At 50.0% G+C, this 24,608-nt stretch overlaps 1 protein-coding gene across 2 annotated transcripts; it reads left to right on the forward strand.

The window, feature by feature from the left end:
- The first annotated feature begins 6,313 nt into the window (after positions 1-6,313).
- Positions 6,314-18,974, forward strand: IVD (isovaleryl-CoA dehydrogenase). Of its 2 annotated transcripts, XM_059059016.2 has the most exons (12): positions 6,314-6,674; positions 8,353-8,442; positions 8,681-8,732; positions 10,797-10,966; positions 11,905-11,998; positions 12,202-12,338; positions 13,998-14,094; positions 15,390-15,483; positions 15,964-16,045; positions 16,746-16,850; positions 16,962-17,034; positions 18,067-18,974. In XM_059059016.2, exons 1-12 carry the CDS (start codon positions 6,522-6,524, stop codon positions 18,198-18,200), a joined length of 1,281 nt encoding a protein of 426 aa, XP_058914999.1. In that variant the 5' UTR covers positions 6,314-6,521; the 3' UTR covers positions 18,201-18,974. The 2 variants fall into 2 exon arrangements, with proteins under 2 accessions (XP_058914999.1, XP_066885080.1); XM_067028979.1 differs by lacking the exon at positions 16,746-16,850 and having other exon boundaries at positions 6,466-6,674.
- The last annotated feature ends 5,634 nt before the right edge of the window (positions 18,975-24,608 follow it).

Consider the following 24,608-nt stretch of genomic DNA (forward strand, 5'->3'; position numbering starts at 1 on the left):
TATTTCTCTGAGTCCGTGAGCCATTGTAGCAAATCAGTCAAACCCAAGGAGGGGATCATTGGAACTTCCAAGGAGAAAATAAAATTATGAGAGACTGAAGGGAAAAAAAAAAAAAAGTTGAGAGGATATCCAGATGAGTCTTCAGGAACTAAGTAAGAACACTGGGCTTCTTCAGGAGGTTCAAGATGAGAGGGGAGGAATTCCCTGGTGGTCCAGTGGTTAGGACTCTGATTCCACTGCAGGGGACATGGGTTTGATCCCTGGTCAGGGAACTAAGATCCCGCAGGCCATGTGGCATGGCCAAGATATTAAAAAAAAAAAAAAAAAAGATGAGAGGGGATTATATCTGACACTTAAAACGAGCACTTGTAATATGCCATATGTGATGTTTATGTGTGTTCCTCCTTATGTTCATTCTCATGTAATCCTCATTACAGTCATACAAGGTAAGCACTATTAACCCTTTTTATAGCTAAAGAAAAAGGCTCAGAGAAATTATATGAAATTAATCCATATAATTAATTAATGAAATTAGTTAATGAAATGAAGTTGATTTGCCCAAGGTCAAACAACAAGCAAGTACTGGAGAAAGATTTGAGCCAGGGAATAATGGGAGTGGAAAGTACATGGTGCTACTAGACGTTTTGAAGAAACTTAAATGCAAGCTAGGAGGTGTGGATTTTTATCATCCAAGCCAGAAGTTTACAAACTGTCTCAGTTCATGATGCTCCTAGTGTCTCAATATTTTATGACACACCAAAAGAAATACCTAAAAGTTCTATTTTTAAGTAGTTGGATCCAAATGATAAGCACTTATGTCCTAACAACTTAGTAGGTATTTGAAAAAATAATACAAATAAATCTAAAGAAAATATTTTTTATTTTTAAATAACTACAATTATTTACTAATGGGATGTGGGGCACAGTTTAATTTCTCAAGCCTTGGAATCAAATTGGACACTACCACCTTCCTATCCTATTTGACACTGAGAGGAACATAGCATGACCTAATGTTGAAACTGACCTACTTTGAGCTAGTACTTCACATGTTGTTTAACATGTCATGTATCACTGTGATTTCCCCAAAAGTTTATCCCGTGGCATCCCAGTGAGCTTACTGCCTAGGGATGCCTTTCACAGTCTGGGAACCATGAATCTAGGCAATAAGGAATCACTGACACATTTTGAGCAGATAATCACCATAATGAATGATTTAGAAAAAATGAATCTAGCACTGTGTGAAAGATGGATAGCTTGCAGGATCTTAGTTCCTGAGCCACTCCTTGGGGCACTACCATAGCACCTTTTTTTCTTTCAGTTTTATTGAGATACAACTGACAGCAGTGTATAAGTTTAAGGTTTACAGCATAATGATTTGACTTACATACATCATGAAATGTTTATCACAACAAGTTTGTTATGTTTTTGGCCATGCCACGTGGCTTGCAGGATTTTAGTTCCCCGACCAGGGATCAAACCTGTGCCCCCAGCAGTGGAAATGCAAAGACCTAACCACAGGACCACCAGGGAATTCCCATTAATTTACTGTTCTTTTTCTAGGTTCTTAAAATAGAAGATAAGGTAATTCCATTTCCATTTTTATCTTTTCCAGTATACGCATTAACAACTATAAATTGTCCCTCTAAGGGCCAGGTAGCAGCATCCCAAATTTTGCTGTGTCCTATTTTGATTATTTGTCTTTCTGTTCAAAATATGTTCTAATTTCCATTGTGATTTCTTCTTTCACCTGTGGATAATCTGGCTTCCTGTCTCATTACTCTCCCAAAACAATTTTTTTTTTTTTTTTTTTTTTTTTTTGCGGTACGCGGGCCTCTCACTGTTGTGGCCTCTCCCGTTGCGGAGCACAGGCTCCGGACGCGCAGGCTCAGCGGCCATGGCTCACGGGCCCAGCCGCTCCGCGGCATGTGGGATCTTCCCGGACCGGGGCACGAACCCATGTCCCCTGCATCGGCAGGCGGACTCCCAACCACTGCGCCACCAGGGAAGCCCCCAAAACAATTTTTGATAAGGTGTGTGAAGTGAAATTCACATTTTATGGCAAGAGAAGAAAAATTTAAATTAAAAAAAATTTCCTCTGCCCTTTAGCCTCCTGTCTCCCCTCTACTGTGCATTGTGTATCTGCATTTTGCCTCAACAAAACCTTCCCTGCTGGCAGAAATACCTGCTCAAACATAAACAGTAACATCCTCCTAGCAGGAACAAGACACTGCCTTAAAAGACAACATTTCTTCTTGATCTTGTAAAGGGGTCACAATGACCCATCAGTTTGCACTTGCCGATCTGGATTGTGTAAACTGTCAATAATACATCATTTAATGTATGGCTCTGTCTCAAAAAACTTATGTAACTGTGTTTTGACTTCTAACAGGCAGAACAGTTCTTGGAACACAAATTTGAGGGTTACAGTACTCAGATTTGGCTCAAATAAAAATTTCCATTTCTTTCACAGATTGGCCATTGATTAATTTTTCATCAAAATATGCTTGTTGTAGTCAGCAGGATACCAGAGACAGCCACCAGAAGACACCTGGAAGATGCCTCAAACTGGCACTCAGTACTAACATGGGTACTTTGAGCCTCACCAGCTTCTCAGCATCTCTCAGGTGTTCTGGTGAGTTTTCCTAATACCCAGATCTCGTTGTTTTGGTGATGATCCTGAAAATTTTATTTGGGCTGGTTTTTAACTTGTCTTAAGGGGCACGTAGGAATTTCCTAGGCAGGGTCCTAGGGGGATCTGGACAGGAAGTCCAGGGAGACATAGGTAGCTGGGTTTTGTTAAGTTCGGCTTAAATCAAGGGGAAAAAAAAGGGTAAATTGATATCAGGTCTTAACAAAACTTTTTTGTTAGTGAAATGAGAGACTGAGTTATTCAGCTCTGAAGAATAAAGGGACATCTTGCTCCTTCTGGCCACAAGGCGTCCTCAGGTGACTGAGGACCTTGCAGAAGTGTCTGAGGATCAATCCTTACTATGTGCAGTGGTCCTACAAGGGAACCCCACTACGACCATTAAGTAAATACTGCTCATCTGGGGGGCACAACAGAAGCTGATAAATTAGCACTCCCTGCACCCATGACAGTTTTAGACTGTCACAAGGAGAAACTGAGACACATAAGAGAGTCAAACCGACTCAAGGGTAATTCCTTGGGGAGCTAGACTCAGAAGCAGTGCACGTCCAGTCCACCACACTGTCCTCAGAAAATTGTTCAGATCATATCTCATACCTGAACCAGACTACCAAATTAATAATGGGAAATCATGCCTCACGGGCCAAACAGCTCCCGGATGAATAGCCACCTATGGGAACCCCAGCTGGGTTTATGTATAACACCCATGAAACTGACACTTGCAAACATTTAACTTAATGGGAAGGTCTGACCAAAAATCATTTGTCCCTGAGATGGCCAAAATGGGGCACTTTCGATTTACCTAAGTTGGTAAATTTTATTTGCACACTAAATTAGAAAAAGCCGGCTTAAGATCAAACAGCTAGAATGGAGACATTTTAATTGGTACCTGGAAGCCTCAAAACTAGAGAATGATAAAATGGCTTCATTGTGAGAGACAAATCAGAAATTATCAGAAATGGTGACTTGATTAGAAAAGACTTCATAAGTCATCACTGCTTCTCCTCCTTTCTCTCCTCCTTTGGCTCCTTCATATCCTCTTCTTTCTGAGCTCCTCTATGCTGACCTCTCTGCTCTTCCACCTCTAATCTCAAAGGAAGAACTTGTTGAGTCTAAGGGAAAGGATAAAGACAGCCCTAAGGTAATAGCCACCCCCTTTAAGGAGAAACCTGCTCTTACCTACACACCCTTGGACTAGGACAGAACTTAAGGCCTTAACTAAGGAATTTCCAGATTGTTCACAGGGTCCCTTGGGGTTTGCTAAACAATTTCATCTTACAGTAAGAACTTATGAGCCTGGATATTCAAACTTGTACCAGCTTGTACATTTACTAGTCCCTGAAAGTAAAGCAAAGGAATGGCTCCAAGAGATAAATTGGAAGGTGCCTATGGAAGATTTTCACAAACATGAGGCTGCAGATCATCAGAAATGTAGAGAACTTGCCCACAATCTATATCAGGTTATTCTGAAAATCTTCTCCACCTGGGGGTGGGGGAACCCTTGATATGAAAGGCAGTGAGCTGAAGAAGAAAACATTTTGGTCTGCACAAGCTGACAGAGCCTGGCTTTTGTCTTAGCTGTGTTTGAGACCTTGGACTAATGAATGGGGCACTGTAAGAAGGAACACCAAGTGTTGTCATTAAATATGTAATCTCCTTTATTCCTCCTTGCAATGGGTGGTATTCTTTTCATTTAAAGATGATGAAAGGGGAGACTTCCCCTTGTGGTCCAGTGGTTAAGAATCATCCTTCCAACGTAGGGGACTCGGGTTTGATCCCTGGTCGGGGAAATAAGATCCCACATCCCACAGGGCTACTAAGCCCGCTTCTGCCTCAACTAGAGAGCCCACGTGCTGCAAACTACAGAGCCCACACGCCCTGGAGCCCGAGCACTGTAACCAGGGAGAAGCCCGAAGGCCACAACGAAAGATCCTGCGTGCCACAACTATGACTCGGCGCAGCCAAAAATAAAATAAAATAAATAAATATTTTAAAATAAATAAAGATGATGAAAGGGAATTCCCTGGTGGTCCAGTGGTTAGGACTGTGCGCTCTCACTGCTGAGGGCCCAATTCAATCCCTGGCGGCTTGGCCAAAAAAAAAAAAGGATGAAACAGAGTCTGAAAAGATCCAAGAAACTTGCCCGAAGTTCCACATCGAAGTAGCAGGATTGCAATGGTGTCCCTGGATTCAGGGCGCTAAACTACCTGAGATGAGTTCTTCAAGGGCATTGACTGCCCCACAGAGAAGGAAATTAGCAAAGCAGGGAAGGGGATAGAAGCTGAATTCTACCAGCTCTCCTCTTTCCCCTCATATACCATTCTTCCTTTCCTGTCTCCCTGCAATGGAGCAGGACCCCGTGAGGCCCTCCTGTGTACAAATCCTTTCTGTGTTCCCATTTCTTGTTTGTAGGAAAGAGGCATCAGCTTCCTAGACCTTCCCTGAGTGCCAAAGGGCAGATTCAAACAGTTGCTAAATAGAAAAAAGAGGGAATGCAGAAACAAAGGAGGAGCAGTCAAGAATCTATAGTACAACAATAAAGCAGGGTCCTGGTTCCTCCAGAAACCAGGATTATACCTAACAATATCTTTGAGTTCTTCTGCTAGAACTAAGGCCCCACCTAGGTGGAAGATGGTAACTTCAGGCTGAGCACCAGATTCCTGAAACACCACCTTGTTACCACACCACCAACCTATCAGAAGAAAGTCTGCACTTAGTGGAAGATAAGGAAGACTCTGATCCCCCCCTCCCCAAATGATAAACTGCAAATGGCTTCCCCCCTTTCTCCCTTTAAAAATTTTCATGGTGGAGCAGACTCTTCAGAGTTGGTTCTTTGACGCGACTCTGCCTTCCCCCCAGGTTGCCTTCTGAATAGGCAACCTGTCCTTTCCAGCCAACACTTGTCTTTCCAGCAGGGAGCAGCTGAGTTCGATCCACCATCACCCCACCCCTGTTAGAAGTAAGTCCTGACTCTTGTTCTTAGGTACATTAAATAATTTGGAAGACAGCAACTCCTTAACAACCCCTTTCCCATAAAACTCAAAGTCAACAAACCTTGTTATAATAAAGCAAATTCACTGAGTTATAACCAACGTGCACCCTAGAGCCAGCGCTCTTTCCCCAGATTTGCTTTAACAATGTATTGCCAAGCAAGGGGCATTCGGGGCTTTTCCGTGTGCTATTTTAACACTTGCTTTCCCACAGATGTCTGGAGTTAGGGACTGCTATTTTCAACGCAGGGGGAATACTTATCCTCAAGTCAAAAAAGAAGACACTCTTCCTACTCGTCCACTTTAAAAAGACCCAATCCAGGGGGCTTCCCTGGTGGCGCAGTGGTTGAGAATCTGCCTGCCAATGCAGGGAACACGGGTTCGAGCCCTGGTCTGGGAGGATCACACATGCCGCGGAGCAACTAGGCCCGTGAGCCACAACTACTGAGCCTGCGCGTCTGGAGCTTGTGCTCCGAAATGAGAGGCTGCGACAGTGAGAGGCCCGCGCACCGCGATGAAGAGTGGCCCCCGCTTGCCGCAACTAGAGAAAGCCCTCGCACAGAAACAAAGACCCAACACAGCCAAAAATAAATAAATAAATTTATTTTTAAAAAAGAAGACCCAACCTTGACATGACGCCTGCAGGTCCAGCTCCCCCAGCAAGCACACCAGCCTCGCGGGGCGTCGGTGCGCAGGCGGTCACCGCTGATTGGCTGGTTCAGTGGCCGGGGGAAGCGCGGCCTTCCTCGGACAGTAGAGGGTGATTGGCTGCTGGAGACCCACCCCCTCGCCGATTGGGTGGCGGAAGCGAAGCCGGGGATTGGTGGAGCGCCGCAGGACTCGCTCACAGCTGCTGGGGCTCAGGATCCCAGGACAAGGCCGAGATGGCGACCGTAGCTTGGCTACTGGGTCGGCGCGTGGCGAGCTGGAGGCCGCGGCTGCCACTGCAGCCGCTCGCCGGTCTGATTACTCAGCGGGCCAACTCGCTGTTGCCCGTAGACGATGCGATCAATGGGCTAAGCGAGGAGCAGAAGCAGGTAGGGAGCCTGACCCTCCTCCCGGCCCCTTTTCCGTGCTCGGTGGTCTCCCTGACGCTCTTCTACCCAGCGCCCACCCAGCCGCGGCGTGTGATCCGGGGGCTGTAGGAGCGCCAGCGCAGGGGCGGCCGCGGGCCCCAGTCTCCCCGTTGTGGCGGCAGCAAGGCCCGGTTGCCGGAGTTAGACGAGGAGTCGAGGATAGGAACGCTCCTGGGAGACCGGGGATGGTGGGGCGGAGGGTGTTTTGGTGGAGGATTGGCAGGACTACCCGCGTGTGGCAAAAGGGCCCTCAATCTGTCTGAAGTCTTCTTACACCTCAATACTGTCTACGGCTGTGGTTCTCAAACCTGGTTAATCATCACCACGGAATCTTTTTCAAATACACACCTTGGGGGTGGAGTTGAAATTCACAGTGTAGTTCGTGCTATAATTCTTCAACCTATCGGGTCAAACCACGAAGTTGAAAAAAAACTTGAAAGATGTTGTTACAAATGGGGCTGAACCAGAGCCATTCCTGGAGGAAGGAGAGACTCTTCACTTGGACACTGGCTTGGGGTTCCCGGGGAATGTGATTCTCCTGTGGCTCTAAGCAATTGCCTGAGCTTGTCCAGACCCCAAAGTCCACTTGCATTTACAGTCAGCAGACAGAGCTTTGAATCACCTCAGGCAGAAAGTGTTCAATCTTAGTTCTCAAACTTTCCTGCCAAAAGGAGTTTCTAATCTCTTTTGAATAATCCCTTTTACCCAAAGGCTCAGGGACAAAAAGGAGCCTGACACGTGCCAAGAACTGAAGGGGGCGTGGCTGGAGCACAGTGAGTGGGGGATGAGAAAGGTACTGGGGAAGGCTGGATAGGCTGCAGGGGTCACCTCACACGGGGCCTTCCAGTCCTGGGTAAGGAGTTGTCTTAATTTGTTTTTAATGGATAAAAAAAAAAAGAAGCATAGTTAATTTACAATGTGTTAGTTTCAGGTGTACAGCAAAGTGATTCAGTTATACATATACATATATAAGGAATTTGTCTTTTTTTTTTTTTTTTTTTTGCGGTACGCGGGCCTCTCACTGCTGTGACCTCTCCTGTTGCGGAGAGGTCATCTCCACAGGCTCCGGACGAGCAAGCTCAGCGGCCGTGGCTCACGGGCCCAGCCGCTCCGCGGCATGTGGGATTCTCCCGGACCGGGACACGAACCCGTGCCCCCTGCATCGGCAGGCGGGCCCTCAACCACTGCGCCACCAGGGAAGCCCAGGAGTTTATCTTTTAAGGACAATGGAAAGCCATGGAATGATTTATATAGGGGAGTGACATTTAAGAGATAATCTTTAGGGACTTCCCTGGTGGTCCAGTGGTTAAGACTCTGCGCTCCCAATGCAGGGGACCCGGGTTCGATCCTTGGTCAGGGAACTAGATCCCACAGGCTACAACTAAAAAATCCCCTATGCCACAGCTAAAGACCTGGCGCAGCCAAATAAATAAATAAAAAGAAATTATCTTCAGAAAGAGAGGGGAAGATCATCTCTGAGGAAGCGTAAACTGGTGGGGCCTCTAAGTTTCAGTCTGATGCTCTTTGGTGAGGTTACTTGTGTCCCGTTTCCCTGAAAGTGTCCTCAGTAGTGGAGACGCTGTCCTCAGGGGTAATTATGTACCGTTTCAGCAGCATCTGTCCACCTCTCTCCCTCTAGCTTCGTCAGACCATGGCTAAATTCCTTCAGGAGCATCTAGCACCCCATGCCCAGGAGATTGATCGGAGCAATGAGTTCAAGAACCTGCGAGTGAGTAGTGGGGCCCACTCTGAGGGGGTGGGGGGTGCAGACTGGGAGCTGGGCTGGGATGGTCTGGGAATTGCACTGCTGCCTGGCAGAGCTCTCACAGTCTTCTGGTAAATGAAAACTCCGTAAGAATGCAGCCCCTTTCTGTGAAGCCCTTGGGTCTTATTGTTCCAGATATGCCAGGCCCCTGTGACTGGCTGCTTTCTCACAACCCACTACACTCACTCTATTCTGTTGGCAGGAGTTTTGGAAGCAGCTGGGGAACCTGGGAGTCTTGGGTGTCACAGCCCCTGGTGAGTATGGTTTCTTTCCCTACAGAGAACTTTTCTTGCATGCCCTTTAAAACCATTCCCAAAAGAAGCAGGAAAGGAGAAGAAAGATCATACTCGGAGAAACCAGAGTCTCTTCCCACTTGGAGCCGAGAAAGTGCCGAGTGACTGTCAACCCAGAGAAGAGTAAACTCTTCTGTTTCTTTAGGCAGTGACGTTAACAAGGCCAAGGGTTTAGGTCAGTGTGGTTCACTTGGGTCACCCAGACTCTTGAACTCTGCATGCTTAACAAGTTCCCCCAGGTGATCTGGGGAGTTTAGAAAACTCCAGGTCAAGCAGTGGTCTTAGTACCTCAGTCTTACTGCCTCGCATAATCCCTAAGCTCTGCCATACCAGTAGCATCGAGGCAGTACCACTCAGGACAGTGTGTTCCTGTGGGGGATGCCTGTGTTCTCTGCCCACAGCTTGGCCCTAGAGCTCATTTGGAAGCAGACGGAGGTATAGGAGAGAGGGATGCCTGTCTGAGCCTCCACAGTGAGGTGGCCAGATAATGTATTTAACAGGCTGTCCCTGGGCCTGTCCAGAGTCCCCTGTGGGTCTTACTACTTGTTTCCAGGGGGGAGAGGGCAGGGAGCTGGTGGGCTTTGTTTCAGATATTGGCCTCTAGAGGAAAGGCCAGGCCTGGCTTGTGGTGCCTTGTAAAGAGGTGAGCCTATGGCCTTGCCAGCCAAAGCCTGGACAGCCCACCCTGCTTTGGCCTGTGTTCACTGGGCATTAGAGTAGCGGTGGACCACAGTATTCTCTCCTTACATCCTCCCCTCACTACTTGGAGACAGTTCCTGGGATTTAAGCTGATCGTACAAAAGTTACATCATGAGTAATGATGTAACCACTTAAAAATTAATTTAGACTATCTTAACATACAATAGTAGGGGGGAGGTTGCTGGGAACTCTCAAACAAGACTCTTTTTCCCACTGTGTCTTGGGGGTTTATGAGCCCCCATAAAGAATATTCTTCTGAATCAGATGCTAGTTAATGGAAGAAAGAGGCAGTTAGGAATCAGATGAAAACCCTATCCAGGGAGAGCCTTGAAAAGAAAGCCAGATATGAGTTCTGGTTTCCACATGGTGTCCTGGTAGCAGTTTCTAACGTTACCTACCCGTGGGCTTTCCTTGCTGGAGTCGTGCGGGTTGGGCTAACCCTTCCCTAGAGCCAAGGACCAGCCTGACTTCTTGGTCAGAGTGAACATACACAGAGGGCCTTGCCAGGGTTTACCCAGACAGCAGGGCAGAGGAAGGGGAGGCTGGCACCAGGTAACCCAGCCTCTTTGATTTTGGATCTGCTGCCCAGGAAAAAAACCACATTTTTTATGAGGAGTTCTGAAATTCCCTCACAGCATCTCTTCTGCCCTCTCCAGACTTCCTCTCAGGCTGCAGCTCTTCTGTTCCATTACCAGTCCTGCTTCTTTAGGTCCAAACCTACGCTATGAAGCTCTCACCTTCCTCAGGGCTGCTGCATGCACATCTTCCACTTTGTATCTCATATTAGTGCTTTGACCTTCCCTCTTTGTGTTTCTCTGATAAACCCCAGGTCCTCTTGCTTCATTTGTTCATCAGCGTCGGCACTTCTATAGCTTTCCGAACAGTGGGTGCTCAGGTCTTCTTGTCTTCATTAAGAGGTCCGGGATAGGGAATTCCCTGGCGGTCCAGTGGTTAGGACTCTGCACTTTCACTGCTGAGGGCCTGGGTTCAATCCCCGGGTGGGGAGCTAAGATCCCAAAAGCTGCATGTTGTGGCCAAATAAATAAAGAAAATATTTTTTTAAAAATGTTCGGGATAAAGCAGGAGTTGCAATGACTGTTTTCTGAACCATGCCTCCGCTGACCAGAGGCAGCAGCAGGCAACACCAATTCTGTGAGCTTGCAGGCAGGGTCCACAGCATCCACCTGTTGACCTTGCTAGAGGGAACTTGGAATAGGTGCTATAAGAGTGTTCCTCTACTGCAAATAAATGTAAGATTCCTCTCAGTGTCCTCATTTAACTGAGCTGCCTTTTCCACTCCCCTGCGTCCCCCACCCCGACCCCTAGTTCAGTATGGCGGCTCCGGCCTGGGCTACCTGGAACACGTGCTGGTGATGGAGGAGATATCCCGAGTCTCTGGAGCAGTGGGTCTCAGTTACGGTGCCCACTCCAACCTCTGCCTCAACCAAATTGTTCGTAATGGAAACGAGGCCCAGAAGGAGAAGTACCTCCCCAAGGTGAGGAAATGGGGATGGAGAAACATGCTGATCGCATGGTGCAACCATGAGCCATGAGGCTTCTCCCCCATTGGGGAGGGCTGGTCAGCCTTGCTTTCTGTAGGATGCTGCTGCCCTGAAACTGATAGGGCTAGGAAGAGGTCAGGGATTTGTTTTAAAATACTTCAGTCAGGGTTTCCCCAGTGGTGCAGTGGTTAAGAATACGCCTGCCAATGCAGGGGACATGGGTTCGAGCCCTGGTCCGAGAAGCTCCCACGTGCCGTGGAACAACTAAGCCCGTGTGCCACAACTACTGAGCATGCGCTCTAGAGCCCGCGAGCCACAACTACTGAAGCCTGCGTGCCTAGAGCCCGTGCTCCACAACGAGAGAAGTCACCGCAATGAGAAGCCCGCACACTGCAATGAAGAGTAGCCCCCGTTCTCCGCAACTAGAGAAATCCCACGCAGCAATGAAGGCCCAATGCAGCCAAAAATAAATTAGGAAAATAAAAAACTAAAATATGACACTAAAAAATAAAAATACTTCAATCAAAAAAATTTAAAATAGGAACTTCCCTGGTGGTCCAGTTGTTAAGACTCCGTGCTTCCAATGCAGGGAGTGTGGGTTTGATCCCTGGTCGGGGACTCGCAAACCGCGTGGCACGGCCAAAAAATAAATTTAAAATAGGGCCAGAACACCTGAGTCAGTCATTGGACACCATGTACTGAGCATTTTAAGAAATGAAAGCCTAGGACTAGCTTCCCTTGCAAGGGGAATGGGAATAGAAGAGAAAGCTTTAGGCTTGTGGGTATGGGGCTTCTCTTCTAGGACTTTACCTATGCCCAGATTTGAGAGAAGTTGGAAGGGGTGTCATGTGACCAAGCAAGACATGGTATCAGTGAGCCCCTGTAGGGTATTTCTGAAGTCATAACAAAGCCCTTTGGTGTTTTCCTTGCAGCTGATCAGCGGTGAATACATCGGAGCCCTGGCCATGAGTGAGACAAATGCTGGCTCCGATGTTGTCTCGATGAAGCTGAAAGCAGAAAAGAAAGGTGAGGATTCCCTTGATGTGAGAGCTGATGTGGGAGAGGGACAGACCTTCGGGGTGAGGGAGCAGTGATTGGAGGAGGCCTCTTCTGGGTTTCTAGAAGCACTTGCCAGCTGGGCAGCTTTTTGCTCAACAGAAGGTCTGGAGAACTGACTGGTTGAGACAGGCCCATACAGCTTATGCAAGTAGCCAACTTCCTGTCCTTAGGAGATCACTATGTCCTGAATGGCAACAAATTCTGGATCACCAATGGCCCTGATGCTGATGTCCTTATTGTCTATGCCAAGACAGATCTGGCTGCTGTGCCAGCTTCTCGGGGCATCACAGCCTTCATTGTGGAGAAGGTGAGTGTAGGGGAGTGTATGGCGGGAGGCTTTTATCTCCTGAAAGTGGCACCAGAGATGACCTCCTTCAAGTGATCACAAAGACCATCAGGGCTGTGTGCTCTGCCAAGGCTCCCTCCTGGGATGGGGCTGAGGCGGGAATGGAGACTGAAAGGAGGGGGGCCAAAAAGTGGAATTCAGGGAGGAGGGGTCAAGTCTGAGGACGGTGGAGCCATCCACAGAGCCAGGCTATCTAGGGGTCCAGGAAGATGAGGACTGAAGGGAGGCCACCAACTTTGACAATCAGGGTGTCACTGGTGGACTTGGAGAGAGCAGCCACGGGAGCCCAAGGTATGAGTGAGGATGCAGGTGGAGACCAGAGACTGCACCTTCCAAGTCTTGTCAGTAAAAGCACAAGGGAGACAGCAGGAGTTAGAATGAAAAGTTGGGAGTTTCAGTTCGCTTTTAGGAATGGGAGAGAACTGAGCAGATTTTTTGGTAAAGAGAAAAGAAAATAGGAGAGGGAGGAAGTGAGATGCATGAGAGAGAGTCAGCAAATAACAATGGTGCGTTGAGGGAGAAGAGGCACGGGTAGGGGATGGTGATGGTGGGGGAACCATCTGCCTAATGGTCATGAAGGAGGAGGCCAGGGCCCCTGGGAGGGTGGGGGGACCATGGGGGCAGGGGAGTTGGTAGAGAGTTTCATGAATGAGTGTTTTAAAGATTTGCAGTACCCTCCATAGGGAGAGGGGTGAGATGGGAACTCTCCAGGTTGAGTCATGCTGCTCTCGTCTCCTAGAGGAGAGGGAAGCAACACCTGGCAGTGCTCTGATGGGCATATGCCAACACATTCTGCATCTGATTAGTCCAGGTCAGAGCACACAGGTGGTTGAATTGAACCCCGGGTGGGACTCCATTAGGTACAGGTGGCAGAGGAACAAGGGGGCAAAGGAATTGAGTGGGCTGGGGAGAGTGTCTTAGAAGTGATTTCCCGGGGCTTCCCTGGTGGCACAGTGGTTGAGAATCCACCTGCCGACACAGGGGACACGGGTTCGAGCCCTGGTCTGGGAAGATTCCACATGCTGCAGAGCAACTAAGCCCGTGTGCCAGAGCTACTGAGACTGCGCTCTAGAGCCCGCGAGCCACAACTACTGAGCCCGCGTGCTGCAACTACTGAAGCCCATGCGCCTAGAGCCCATGCTCTACAACAAGAGACGCCACAGCAGTGAGAAGCCCACGCACCACAACGAAGAGTAGCCCCCCTCGCCACAACTAGAGAAAGCCTGTGCACAGCAACAAAGACCCAACACAGCCAATAAAAATAAATGAATTTTTTAAAAAATCTTAAAAAAAAAGAAGTGATTTCCCCCAAGGAAAGAAACCAAAGCCAGGAAGGGTCAGAAAGACCCCAGGGATCTGGCATTTCACTGGGAAAGAACTGGTCTCACGAGAACTGGGGAGAATGCAGCCAGCAGCAGGGGAGGCTGGGGTGGAGTGTTAGGGGCAGGGCCTCCAGAAATGGGGTGGTCGCATACAGAGTGGGGGTCTGGTGAGTAGACGCTGGTGTATTAAGCAAATACAGAGACTTGATGGAAAGATGGTTACTTCTCAGGGGTTTTCCTTTTCTTGCCCCCCTTGGGGACTGCTCTGTAATCAGGGCCACCTTTTATTCCCATAAAGGGTATGCCAGGCTTCAACACCTCCAAGAAGCTGGACAAGCTGGGGATGAGGGGCTCTAACACCTGTGAGCTAATCTTTGAGGACTGCGAGGTTCCTGGTGAGTCTCTGAGAATGAGGGAGCCCCTGTCCTGACCCCATCACATGCTGAGAAAGCCCATCTCTGGCTTGGAGAGCCTCACCATTGTTAGCTCACCAACGGTATGTGGCCAGATAGTGGGCCTGCCACTGTGCCCTTGCCCACTGGCCCATAGGTGTTGGTCTCAGTCTGGACAGCTGTCCTTCCCAGCCAGAGCTCCTGCAGCTGTATGCCCTACTGTGGCTTCAGGGAAGGGTGGTGTTTCCTATGTGGACCACACACTGTGCCTGGGGCTGGTATTCTGGTATCTGGAGTAGAAAGGTAAGATCTGCCCTTACCCACTCACGTTCTTCAGACTTCCTTATATGTACATTTGCCTGTACAGCCTGTGTGAGGTATTCATTAACAATGCTAAAAAAAAACATCTAAATAAACTGATGGAAGCTGGACTCGGTGAAGGGAAGGCAGTTCAGTTTATAAGTATTTCTCCCCTGAAGTGTAAGTGAACGTGTGCCACATGATGAGAGCCAGCACCCCTGTCATGCACTGATCAGACGGAGGGCACAGATTTGATCACCAGTTAGGATGGTTCTGTGCCTCAGCCATAAACCCTCCCTCTCCCCCACAATCCGCCACCTGAGAAGAGTGTGCTTTAGTTATAAAGAGCATCTAGGGAGGGACGATCCGTGCAGAGCCTTCTTTGTCGGCAAGGAAAAAACTCCACTAGCATTAAAGACAGGTCAGTGGTGTCAACTCTTTGCACTCAGCCTCCTGCCCACACCTCCCCAGGCCATCCAGTGTCCTTGCTTCCGGGGTGGGGAGGTGTTCGGCGGTTTCTGTCACCAGCACCGAATGGCCCATCTCCTGGACAGGCTCTTCCATGGACCACCCAGGGCAGAGGGGGGAGGGTAGTATTAACCAGAGCAGACTCAACCTGGGGAAAAGAGTGATCCTCTGGTTCCTTTATGGGCACAAGTGTGTTAATAAGAAAAATTGGGAGAGGTTGGATGACTTCTAGACCAAACTAGCTTTTCTTCTTTCCCATCCAAGGCAGCTCAAGAAGAGAAGGGGAGGATCTAAGGATTGGGCCTGTGTGTTGGGGGCAGGGTGAGGGGAGCGTGTCCCCACTAGCAAACTCCACTTCTGACTAGAAGTGGTAAACTCCATCCTTTTCCTCACCTGGAGCCCTAGTTGAAGGTCAGGTAACATATTTTAATGCCTTGTGAGAGAGCCACGTTACTAAACCCAGCAACTTTTCTAAAAGTGAGGAGGCTGTGGACAGCCCCCTTGCCCCTGACCAGCACTTTTCCCTGCAGCTGCCAACATCCTGGGCCATCAAAGTAAGGGCGTCTACGTGCTGATGAGTGGGCTGGACCTGGAGCGGCTGGTGCTGGCCGGTGGGCCCCTCGGGTGAGTGTGAGGCTTTGGGGGGAGCTGGGCTCTTGTAGCCTCCTCAGCAGGTGGTGCCGCAGCCCTCCCCTTGGGGCCGATGGGAGCCTGTACCTTATCTCCTGGAGACAAAAAATTACCTTTCCTCTCATGTTTACTTTCTTTGCACTGAAGGCAAGGATCACTGGGTGACAGGCAAAAGGCCTGAGGAGCCACCCTGCTTAGTTACTCAGATGTGAAGCAAGATGCCTGAGCTCTAACCATCTACAAAGGGTCCCGCCACTTCGCCTGGTCTCAGGGGAAGGGGCACTGGCTGCTGGGCAGTCAGTGTGGCAACTGAGCAGGGCTGACAAGGGTCCTCATGCTCCTTCTCTCCTCCCTGGGACACCAGCTCCTTGTCTTGCTGGGCTGCCCCCCAGGCATTTCCACACTAGCATTTGCCCCCCAACCAGCAATGGGGTGACAGCAAGGCCCCTCGCCAGTGTTCTCTCTTTCCCGCAGGATCATGCAGGCCATCCTCGACCACGCTATTCCCTACCTGCACGTGAGGGAAGCCTTTGGCCAGAAGATCGGCCACTTCCAGGTGAGTGGAATGGTTTTGTTGAGATGTACTCTTTCGTTGGGTTCAGGTTTTCTTTAACGAATGAACAAATAGGGCACTTGCTGTGGGCATTTACTATCCTTCATCAAAAAAATGAGTTTGAGGGAATGCTCTGGCGGTCCAGTGGTTGGGACTCCGTGCTTCCACTGCAGGGGCCCCAGGCTCGATCCCTAGTTGGGGAACTAAGATCCCGCAAGCCTCAAGCCTCGTGGCATGGCCAAAAAACCAAAAACAAACAAAAAAAATAAGTTTGAGTGCTTGGGGTGCAGTCTTCCTCAGCATGCTACCTGGCTTTGAAAGCTGTCAGGCAGTTCATCTCATGTCACCTCCCTTCCTGTTTGAGATGAATGAATGAGGCAGTGTAGGGTTGGAGGGTGAAGGAAGCAGATTGTGGGGAGGGAGTAGCATTTTGAGTCACGCTTTCTGGGCTGTGGGACGGTCGGTAATGAGGGTCGTGTGAGTGGAGGGCCAGTCACAATGCAGCAGCAGCAGCTCTCTGGCCTTAACTCCAGACCCGCTACCATGTCTGTCATCCTAAGCAAGTCCCACCTCCTCTCTGTGCCCCGGGTCCCCATTCCTGACTGTCAGGTTGCTACTGCTGACCTGCTTTTGGTAACTAGGGAATGATTCTGAGAGGAGCGTGTCTCCAGCACACTGACCTGTGGGCTCCCTTTGTGTGCAGTTGATGCAGGGGAAGATGGCAGACATGTACACCCGCCTCATGGCCTGTCGGCAGTACGTCTACAATGTAGCCAAGGCCTGTGATGAGGGCTACTGCACTGCCAAGGTGAGGACTGGGCCCAGAGGAGAGAGCGCTGGGGCAGGGGTGGTTGCTGGGCACCCTCCCCTCCGTGTGGCCCTGGCGGGGGCCCAGCTGACACAGAACCTCCTCCCACAGGACTGCGCTGGGGTAATTCTTTACTCAGCCGAGTGTGCCACACAGGTAGCCCTGGACGGCATCCAGTGTTTGGGTGAGTGGCCCCCACTCCCTACTCCCGGAGCCTGTGGCTCCTCCCCATTCCTCACCCCGTGCTTCAGCTGAGCTGCACCTTTAGGCTCCTCCTGCCCCAGTTACTGGGAGGACATGGAAAAGCAAAGAAGAAAACTGCCAGAGGCCACAAGTTGCTACTGTCTTCAGTAGTGCCCCCTCTCACCCTCCCAGCCTGGTCCTATGGACACTGGGAAATGGGGAAGAGGAGATGCCTCAGAGGTGGAACAGCCTCACTTCAAGGCCACATAGTGGTTAAGAGCACAGGCTTGAGCCAGACAGCCTAGGTTCAAATCCTGGCTTTACCACTGACCAGCTTTGTGACTTGTGCAAATTACTTCACCTCTCTGGGCCTGGCACCCAGTAAGTGCTATGCAGTAGTTTCTTGTCCCCCTTCTCCATGTCTGCCAGTGGTTCTCCCCTACCTTTGCCTGGCATCCTCAGCACTCTGAGTGGACTTCCGGCCTCCTGTCCACCCTCCCCACAATTAGGTAATCTCCACCCCATCCCTCTCACCACCTTTTTTTTTTTTTTAAATTTATTTTTGGCTATGTTGGGTCTTCATTGCTGTGCATGGGCTTTCTCTAGTTGCAGCGAGCGGGAGCTACTTTCTGTTGCGGTGCGCGGGCTTCTCATTGCGGTGGCTTCTCTTGTCGCGGAGCACGGGCTCTAGGCACGTGGGCTTCAGTAGTTGCAGCACGCGGACTCAGTAGTCGTGGCTCACAGGCTCTAGAGTGCAGGCTCAGCAGCTGTGGCGAACAGGCTTAGCTGCTCCGCGGCATGTGGATCTTCCCAGACCAGGGCTTGAACCCGTGTCCCCTGCATTGGCAGGGGGGTTCTTAACCACTACGCCACCAGGGAAACCTCTCATCACCTTTTGCTGCTTCTCTTCAATCAGCCTGTCCTCCTATAGCCCATTTCTATGTATTTGATCTTCTGTTTGCTCTCCTTGCTTTGCCCACTGCCCAGCACTTTTCCTATTGTCCTTTCTTCTCTGCCCAAACCATGGCTGCAGGTGGCAATGGCTACATCAACGACTTCCCCATGGGCCGCTTTCTGAGAGATGCCAAGCTGTATGAGATCGGGGCTGGAACCAGTGAGGTGAGGCGGCTAATCATCGGCAGAGCCTTCAACGCAGAATTCCACTGATTCCAAGACCCTTCATCCCCTTTCCCAGCACCTAGAGGCCTTTCTCTGGAACGAGAGACGCGGCAGCTCTTCTCCAGGCAGGCCCTGCCCACTGGCCCAGGAAAAGTGTGCAGCGGCTTAACATGGACTCCTCAGGAAGCATGCTGGCTTTCCTGGAGCTCAGTGGGAGGGCTTTGGTGACTCTGCGCCCTTGCTCTCTAACTTCAAGCCTGATGCCTCACCCCCGCTCCCAGAGTGGGCACCTTTTTTCCTGGTGAGCCTCTGCCAGGGAACCCTCTGCTCAAGTACACCAGAAGCATTGCCCCTCTCCTTAATTTGAACTTGGTAGTCTCTTCTTTTTGGGGAAAAATACCCCCCAAACCTAGCCTCTGTTTCTGCCAATTTCTAGAGGCATCATCTCAGCAGCTTGTGAGTGGGCACCCCCTTTGCAGCAGCCCCTCCATCCCTCATTGTTTAAGCTGAAATCCTACCACTGGGGTAGAGCTCTGGGAATAGGCATCTCAGAACACCTGTGCCACCCAGAGTCCACGGTGGGGCAGAGGTCAGTGTGCTCGTGAAGGACGGGGCTCAATGCCTCCAGCACAATGCTGCCACTGCCACTGTCCAGTCCTGGCCATATGACAGCCCACAGCTGACTGGGCAGCAGGCCTGGGTTAGCTGGCTCAACTCCAGCCAAGGCTGCCTGCATACATTTCTCTGGACACCCTATGGCTAATTTTGTTACAACTGCACAGTGGCTGCTGCCATTGTGTATTAAACATTTCATGAAGCAAACCCATCTGCTTCTAAACTGGTGTTTTGGGGGAGAAGCAGTCTACTTGCTACTGCCTTCTGTCTGGCTCCAGCCCTATGTCCTTGGAGAGTGGCTGGTCCAGGTCCTGCTTCTGGCCCTTCAGCCTGCTCATTGGTGATAGGGGACACAGGGGTGGAATCAGCCCTTAGGATAGAGGAATTCTCAACCTCCCTTTTCCAGATCTCCCAGTGATTTTTTAAAGAAAGGAGGGAGCGGTAAGGGTCTTGGAGCTAGAAGGAAGCTCATAAGTTTCTGGAACCCATCCCCATGTTTTTTGAAAGATCAAGACAATTTGATTTTCCCAAGGTCAGAACTGGAGCTAGAATCCAGATCAGCAGAAATAGGCGTTCTGAGAATGCCAGCCTCTGGCCCTACTACATGGCCGCCTGGATGGAGCACAGTCAGAGTGGGACAGTTTGGGGTTGTCCCACCCCATCTAATTCCCTAAAAGAGAACTGGTTTTCTTGGCCCTCAGCCCAGCGGTGCCTGTTCTGACTTTTGGTCCTGGCCTATAGCCAAGAGCTGTTCCCAGCCTGATGCCTGTGACAGGTGGAGTTATATAGCCCCTTACCACCCCCAGCCCAGTCCTATCCTGAGGGGCTTGTGGCCCTGTCCCTTCACTTCCCCACCGTGCTCCCTACTATGTTGGAGATGAATGTGGCTAAAATGGTGGTCTTGCTGGTTATAAAGTGTAGCTGGAACGAACAGCCTGAAGACGTTCAGAATGGGATGTTTCATCCAGGCAGTGTGGGTAACAGCTCTGCCACCACCTTGGGGAGGATGATTATTCTCCCACTGCTATATGTGAAATAGGAATGATATAAAATAAAGCCAAAAAAGTGTAGCCTGAGTCATGAATGATGGGAGAGCAGGGGGCACTGGTTCTTGGAATTTGGGGCAGTTAATGTGCATTGTGCAACTCTGCAGTACCAGCTGCCAGCACCACTCCTTCCTGGGGCTGCCTCATTCCACTCCAATTTTAGGCAGGTCACTATCAGCCCAGCTCCCCTGTTGACCACCATCCCATTCTTTGTTTTCCTGCTGCTTGTCCCGACGGATGGCAACAGAAGCTAAGGTAATGGTTTTCCAAGTGTGGTCCGGGCACATTCTTTATCAGAATTTAGCAACCTGTAAAAAACCTAGATTCCTGGATGGGCCCCGGACCTAATCACATCCCCAGCGGTAATTATAAGGCACAGGCAACCATTTAGAACAGCTGATCTGGGGCCTAGAGGACACGCCTCCAGAGGCCTGAGTCCTAATTCTAAACCCATAAAACCTGGTAATGACAATTCCTCACCTATATAGACCTCTCAAGTCTCATACTGACGTATTAGCTCCTTGATCCCGACAACCCGGTGCCGGAGACCAGGTTGCGCAGGGCCCGCTTCCCGAAGACCGGTGAGTTGCCCACGGTACCCGAAAAAACGCTAGGTGAACCGGCCACGCCCAGACGTGAAGCCAGCGCTGGCGTCAGCTAGTTGGTGGGGCTGAGAAAGGGCGCCTCTTTTTTATTTGGGGACGGATGCCCAGTCCACGCCCCACCCGGCTAACCCAGGACCGTTAGCCGCGACCCCCAGCCTAGGACAGGTCCAGGGTCCAGGGTCCTCCCTCTGTTCCCCTCCCGCGAGGCGCCGCGCCCGCCGCGGAGCCCGGCTCGGGCTTGGGCTCGGGCTTGGGCTCGGGCTCGGGCTCGGGCGCGGTTCCGTGGGCTCTGCGTGGAGCTCGCCTGACCCCTGCCGGCCTGCCGCCGCAAAGGCAAGGTGCTCTTTACTGGAGGCTCCCAGTCTCGTATTTCAGGATGCACAGGGCTCAGCGACGTTTTCTTCTGCCAAATGAGGACATTAAGGGGCGGGGGGGGGAGCCGGCTACTCTCTATCTGTATCGTTTTATACAAGAAAGGCCACTTTTAGCAATTAAAAAGTAGAAAGGACAGAAATTCAGAACAAAGGCCAGGGTTTTTTTTGCTGGTGAGGGGTGGGGGTATTTGTTTTATGTGCATGGGTTTTAAACTAGGATCGTTTAAAGACTTATTTAAAATCAACAACAAAAAAACTGCAAACCCTCCCCTACGCCCAGTTCCAGGATGAAACTCCTTTTGAATCTTTAAGGGATTTCGTTTGGTAATTCACTTCATGCCTTGAAGTGATATGCCGACTTATTGATTTAACTGCAGATGGATCTTTCAAGTGCACACATTTAATTTATAAGAAGCCCCCTACATGCCTCATTTCCACAGGCCAGCATCTGGGGGCCCTGGAATCAGAGAGTTCAGAGCCCCATCCACATTTCTGGCTGTTGCTGCCTTTGCCCACACTCCTCATACCCAGAACCCAGAGCCACACTAGTTCCAGAGACCTGTGGGACACACCTGGTCACTCGGCAGGGAGCTGTTTGTGAAGCTGGCCTCTCCTACACCCACAGACCCACCCACTCTCAGACACAGCTAGCCTGTCAAAATAGTTCTTGGATCCACAACAACCTGACAACTTGCCTGCCTCCTTCCAATCCACACACCTCAACCCTTCCTCTATATTGAGCCGGAGTAAACTATCAAGCCCCTAAATACTTCGGTGGCTCCCAACACCTATAAGATCTAAGGTTTTGCAAGGCAAATATGACCCTGGTCTGCGATGGCCTTCTCATCCAGCTGCTCCTCTCTGCATCCCTGCTGAGTACTTGTGTTCTGGTTGCAAACAGTCCTCGTGACATTGTTTCTTACCCTGCGCCTTTGCTCCAGCTGATCCCTCTGTGGAGGATGCCTTAGCCCTTCACCTTGTTCTTGCTTCCTCATCCCTAAAGCATCAGTTCAGGGGCTGCTTCCTTCAGGAAGGTCTCCCTTCTCCAACCTTTCCCACTCGTCTGTCCCCACCTCACCCATCCTGAGTGGGGCCCCTTCCTGCTTCTCCCTGGGCATATTTGCATCAGTGGGCTTTCCCCACTGTCGTTTTTATCTCATCTGTGTCTGTTTCCCATGCACCAGGCTAAGAACATAAGGGTCAGGATTGTGACTGAACTGCCTTTATATGCTCACCATCCACCACAGTTTCTGGCACATAATAGGTGTTCAACAAATGTTTATTGAAAGTGCAGATGGGAGGTCATGTGATATTTAGCTCACATTTTCCAGGTACCATAGGTATTTGTATACGTGATTACCTCTGTATACAGTACAGATCTTTGAGGTCAAAGACCATTTCTCACTTATCTGAACACTCCCAACAGCACCCAATGCTCACAGTAAGTGCTCAGTGCCTAAGTTCATGCTGAATGAGTGAAACAACAGGTGGGCCAGAGCCCTGGCCTAATCCTCAGAGTTGGCAGAGACAGCAGAGCCAGCCGGCCTCGCCTGGCCCTGCGTCCTCTAGGCCTTCCCACTCTGGAGTAGAGGGGCCCAGCTGCAGAGGGGCGGCCCTCACCTCCCATAGTCCTCTGGCCCCCCTCAGAAACAGAAAGGAAGTGTGATGAGGGACCCTGGCCCCCTCTCTGCCAGCTGAGGACAAGTGCACGGGTTGGATACAAAAAGAGGGCAGAGTCAGGGCACACACCATCCTTTTTTTTCTTGTATAAAACATAGAGTATATTTAGAAAAGTATAAAATATGCATGTATGCAGTGTGAAAAACAATAAAACAAACTCCTGTGTACCCAGCACCCAGGCCAACGAAGAGAACATTCCAAGTACCTTAGAAGCCTGTGTGCCCCTCACTGACGCATTCTCCCCAGAGGAACCATGATCCTGAATTTAGTGATAATCCTCTCCTCGCATTTCTTTATGGTTTTCTACCTGTGTGTCTCCCTAAACAATATTATTTCGATCACCTGTTTAAGCTTTGTGCAATGGTACTCATACTAAATATATTCTTCTGTGTCTTGCTTCTCTGGCTCATCTTTGTATAGTTTTTAAAGATTCATTCACGTTAGTGAGTGGAACTTTAATTTGGTTACTTTTTTCTTATATAGTATTCCATTCTGTGAAAATACTACAATTTAATTATCCATTTTTGTGTTGATGGACATTTGGGTTGGTTTCAGTTTGGGGCTACTCTAAAACATTCCATATGTGTCTCTCAGTTCATGTGTGCAAGTCTCCAAGTACACTCCCAGGAATGGGATTTCTGTGTTTATAGGGTATACATGAACTTTACTAGGTAATTCCAAACTGTTTTCCAAAGTTGTTGCGTGGCCTATATTTTTTAGAATGATGCCACCAGAAGTGACCCAGGGCAGAGGTGGCATGCCAGCCCCAGGGCCAGCCCCATGAGCTTCTTTTCAGCAAGAGGGAAAAATCAGACAACAATCCCTGTCGAGGCCTATAAGCCACAGTCAACAAACCTTTATGGACAAGCTGAGAACCATGCACTGGGCCAGCATTGGGTTAGTACAGACCAGCCTCAGAGAAGGATAGTTTTGGTTTTGGGGGGTATTTTTTTTTTGCTGTACGCGGGCCTCTCACTGTTGTGGTCTCTCCCATTGAGGAGCACAGGCTCCGGATGCGCAGGCTCAGCGGCCATGGGTCACGGGCCCAGCCGCTCCGCGGAATGTGGGATCTTCCCGGACCGTGGCATGAACCCGTGTCCTCTGCATCGGCAAGCGGACTCCCAACCACTGCGCCACCAGGGAAGCCCAGAGAAGGACAGTTTTGTTTCCACTTTCTCTTCCAGGCAGCCCAACACAGCTTTGCCCTGGAAGACATGGAAGAGTATGGGCTAGACAGGTAAGTGGGAGTTTTCTTGGAGAGAGGAACGATATTCCAAGCCCAGGGATATCTCAGCACAGGCAGTATCCTCCCCCTGCAGAGGACAGGGGATCAGAGGAGGAAGTACAGAGGGCTGCTCTTGCCAGCAATAGACAGAGGGAAGAAAGAAGGGAAAACTAGGGCTATGCAGGCAACCACAGAGATAGGCACATCTCCATCCAAACACACCTGTGCCCTGTGCCCACTGGGGAAACACGGGTGCACACATACAGACACGCACATGGCTGCACGCACCAAGAGACAGGCTGTTAGACATGCCGCAGGAGCAGAGGCAAGGAGCGTGAGCTCACAGCTGCCAGAGGGAGATAAGCCCAGCACTGGGGGCCACCTGCCTGGCCCGCCTTGCGAGTCCCTCCCGGTGCATCTGCCTGGGCTCCAAGAGGCAGCCTCTGCAAAGCTGAGTATTTTCAGGGCAACACAGGGCCCACCCCAAATGCTTGTTCTATTTATGGGAATGGAGTAGCAGAGTCTCAGTCCATACCTGAGTACCTTGCCTGATGCTGCCAGATTGGGCAAGGTTGAGTATACAGTAGGTCCCTTTACTTGCTGAAATAAAATTATTTACTTGAATTTATTATGAGATGAATTAAGATCTAAAATCGGAGGAGGAGGAATCTGAAATGAGAAGAGGCTAGGGAGGTGAGACCCGATGTCCTTCATAACTGCCCTGCAGCCTACCCAGCCCTTTCTTTCTTTCCAGACTCCTGCTGTTGCCCCAGAGTGGAAGGGTGGGGTTGCAGCCATTGCAAAGTTGTTCATTAAGACTAGAGGGATGGGAATTTTGTATGACTGCAATTACCTGGGAGAGCAGGGATCTGCTGTCCAATGCTGAGACTGCTTCCAAAGTCCAGAGCTGG

Source organism: Kogia breviceps, chromosome 3 (assembly GCF_026419965.1).
Source record: "Kogia breviceps isolate mKogBre1 chromosome 3, mKogBre1 haplotype 1, whole genome shotgun sequence".
Classification (NCBI taxonomy): domain Eukaryota; kingdom Metazoa; phylum Chordata; class Mammalia; order Artiodactyla; family Physeteridae; genus Kogia; species Kogia breviceps.

Excerpts from the sequence above, each read along its gene's own strand:
- IVD (XM_059059016.2), top strand. The coding sequence starts at position 6,522 with ATGGCGACCGTAGCTTGGCTACTGGGTCGGCGCGTGGCGAGCTGGAGG. Across the intron at positions 6,675-8,352 it reads TAAGCGAGGAGCAGAAGCAG|CTTCGTCAGACCATGGCTAA; the intron begins GTAGGGAGCCTG and ends CTCTCCCTCTAG. Across the intron at positions 12,339-13,997 it reads CAGCCTTCATTGTGGAGAAG|GGTATGCCAGGCTTCAACAC; the intron begins GTGAGTGTAGGG and ends ATTCCCATAAAG.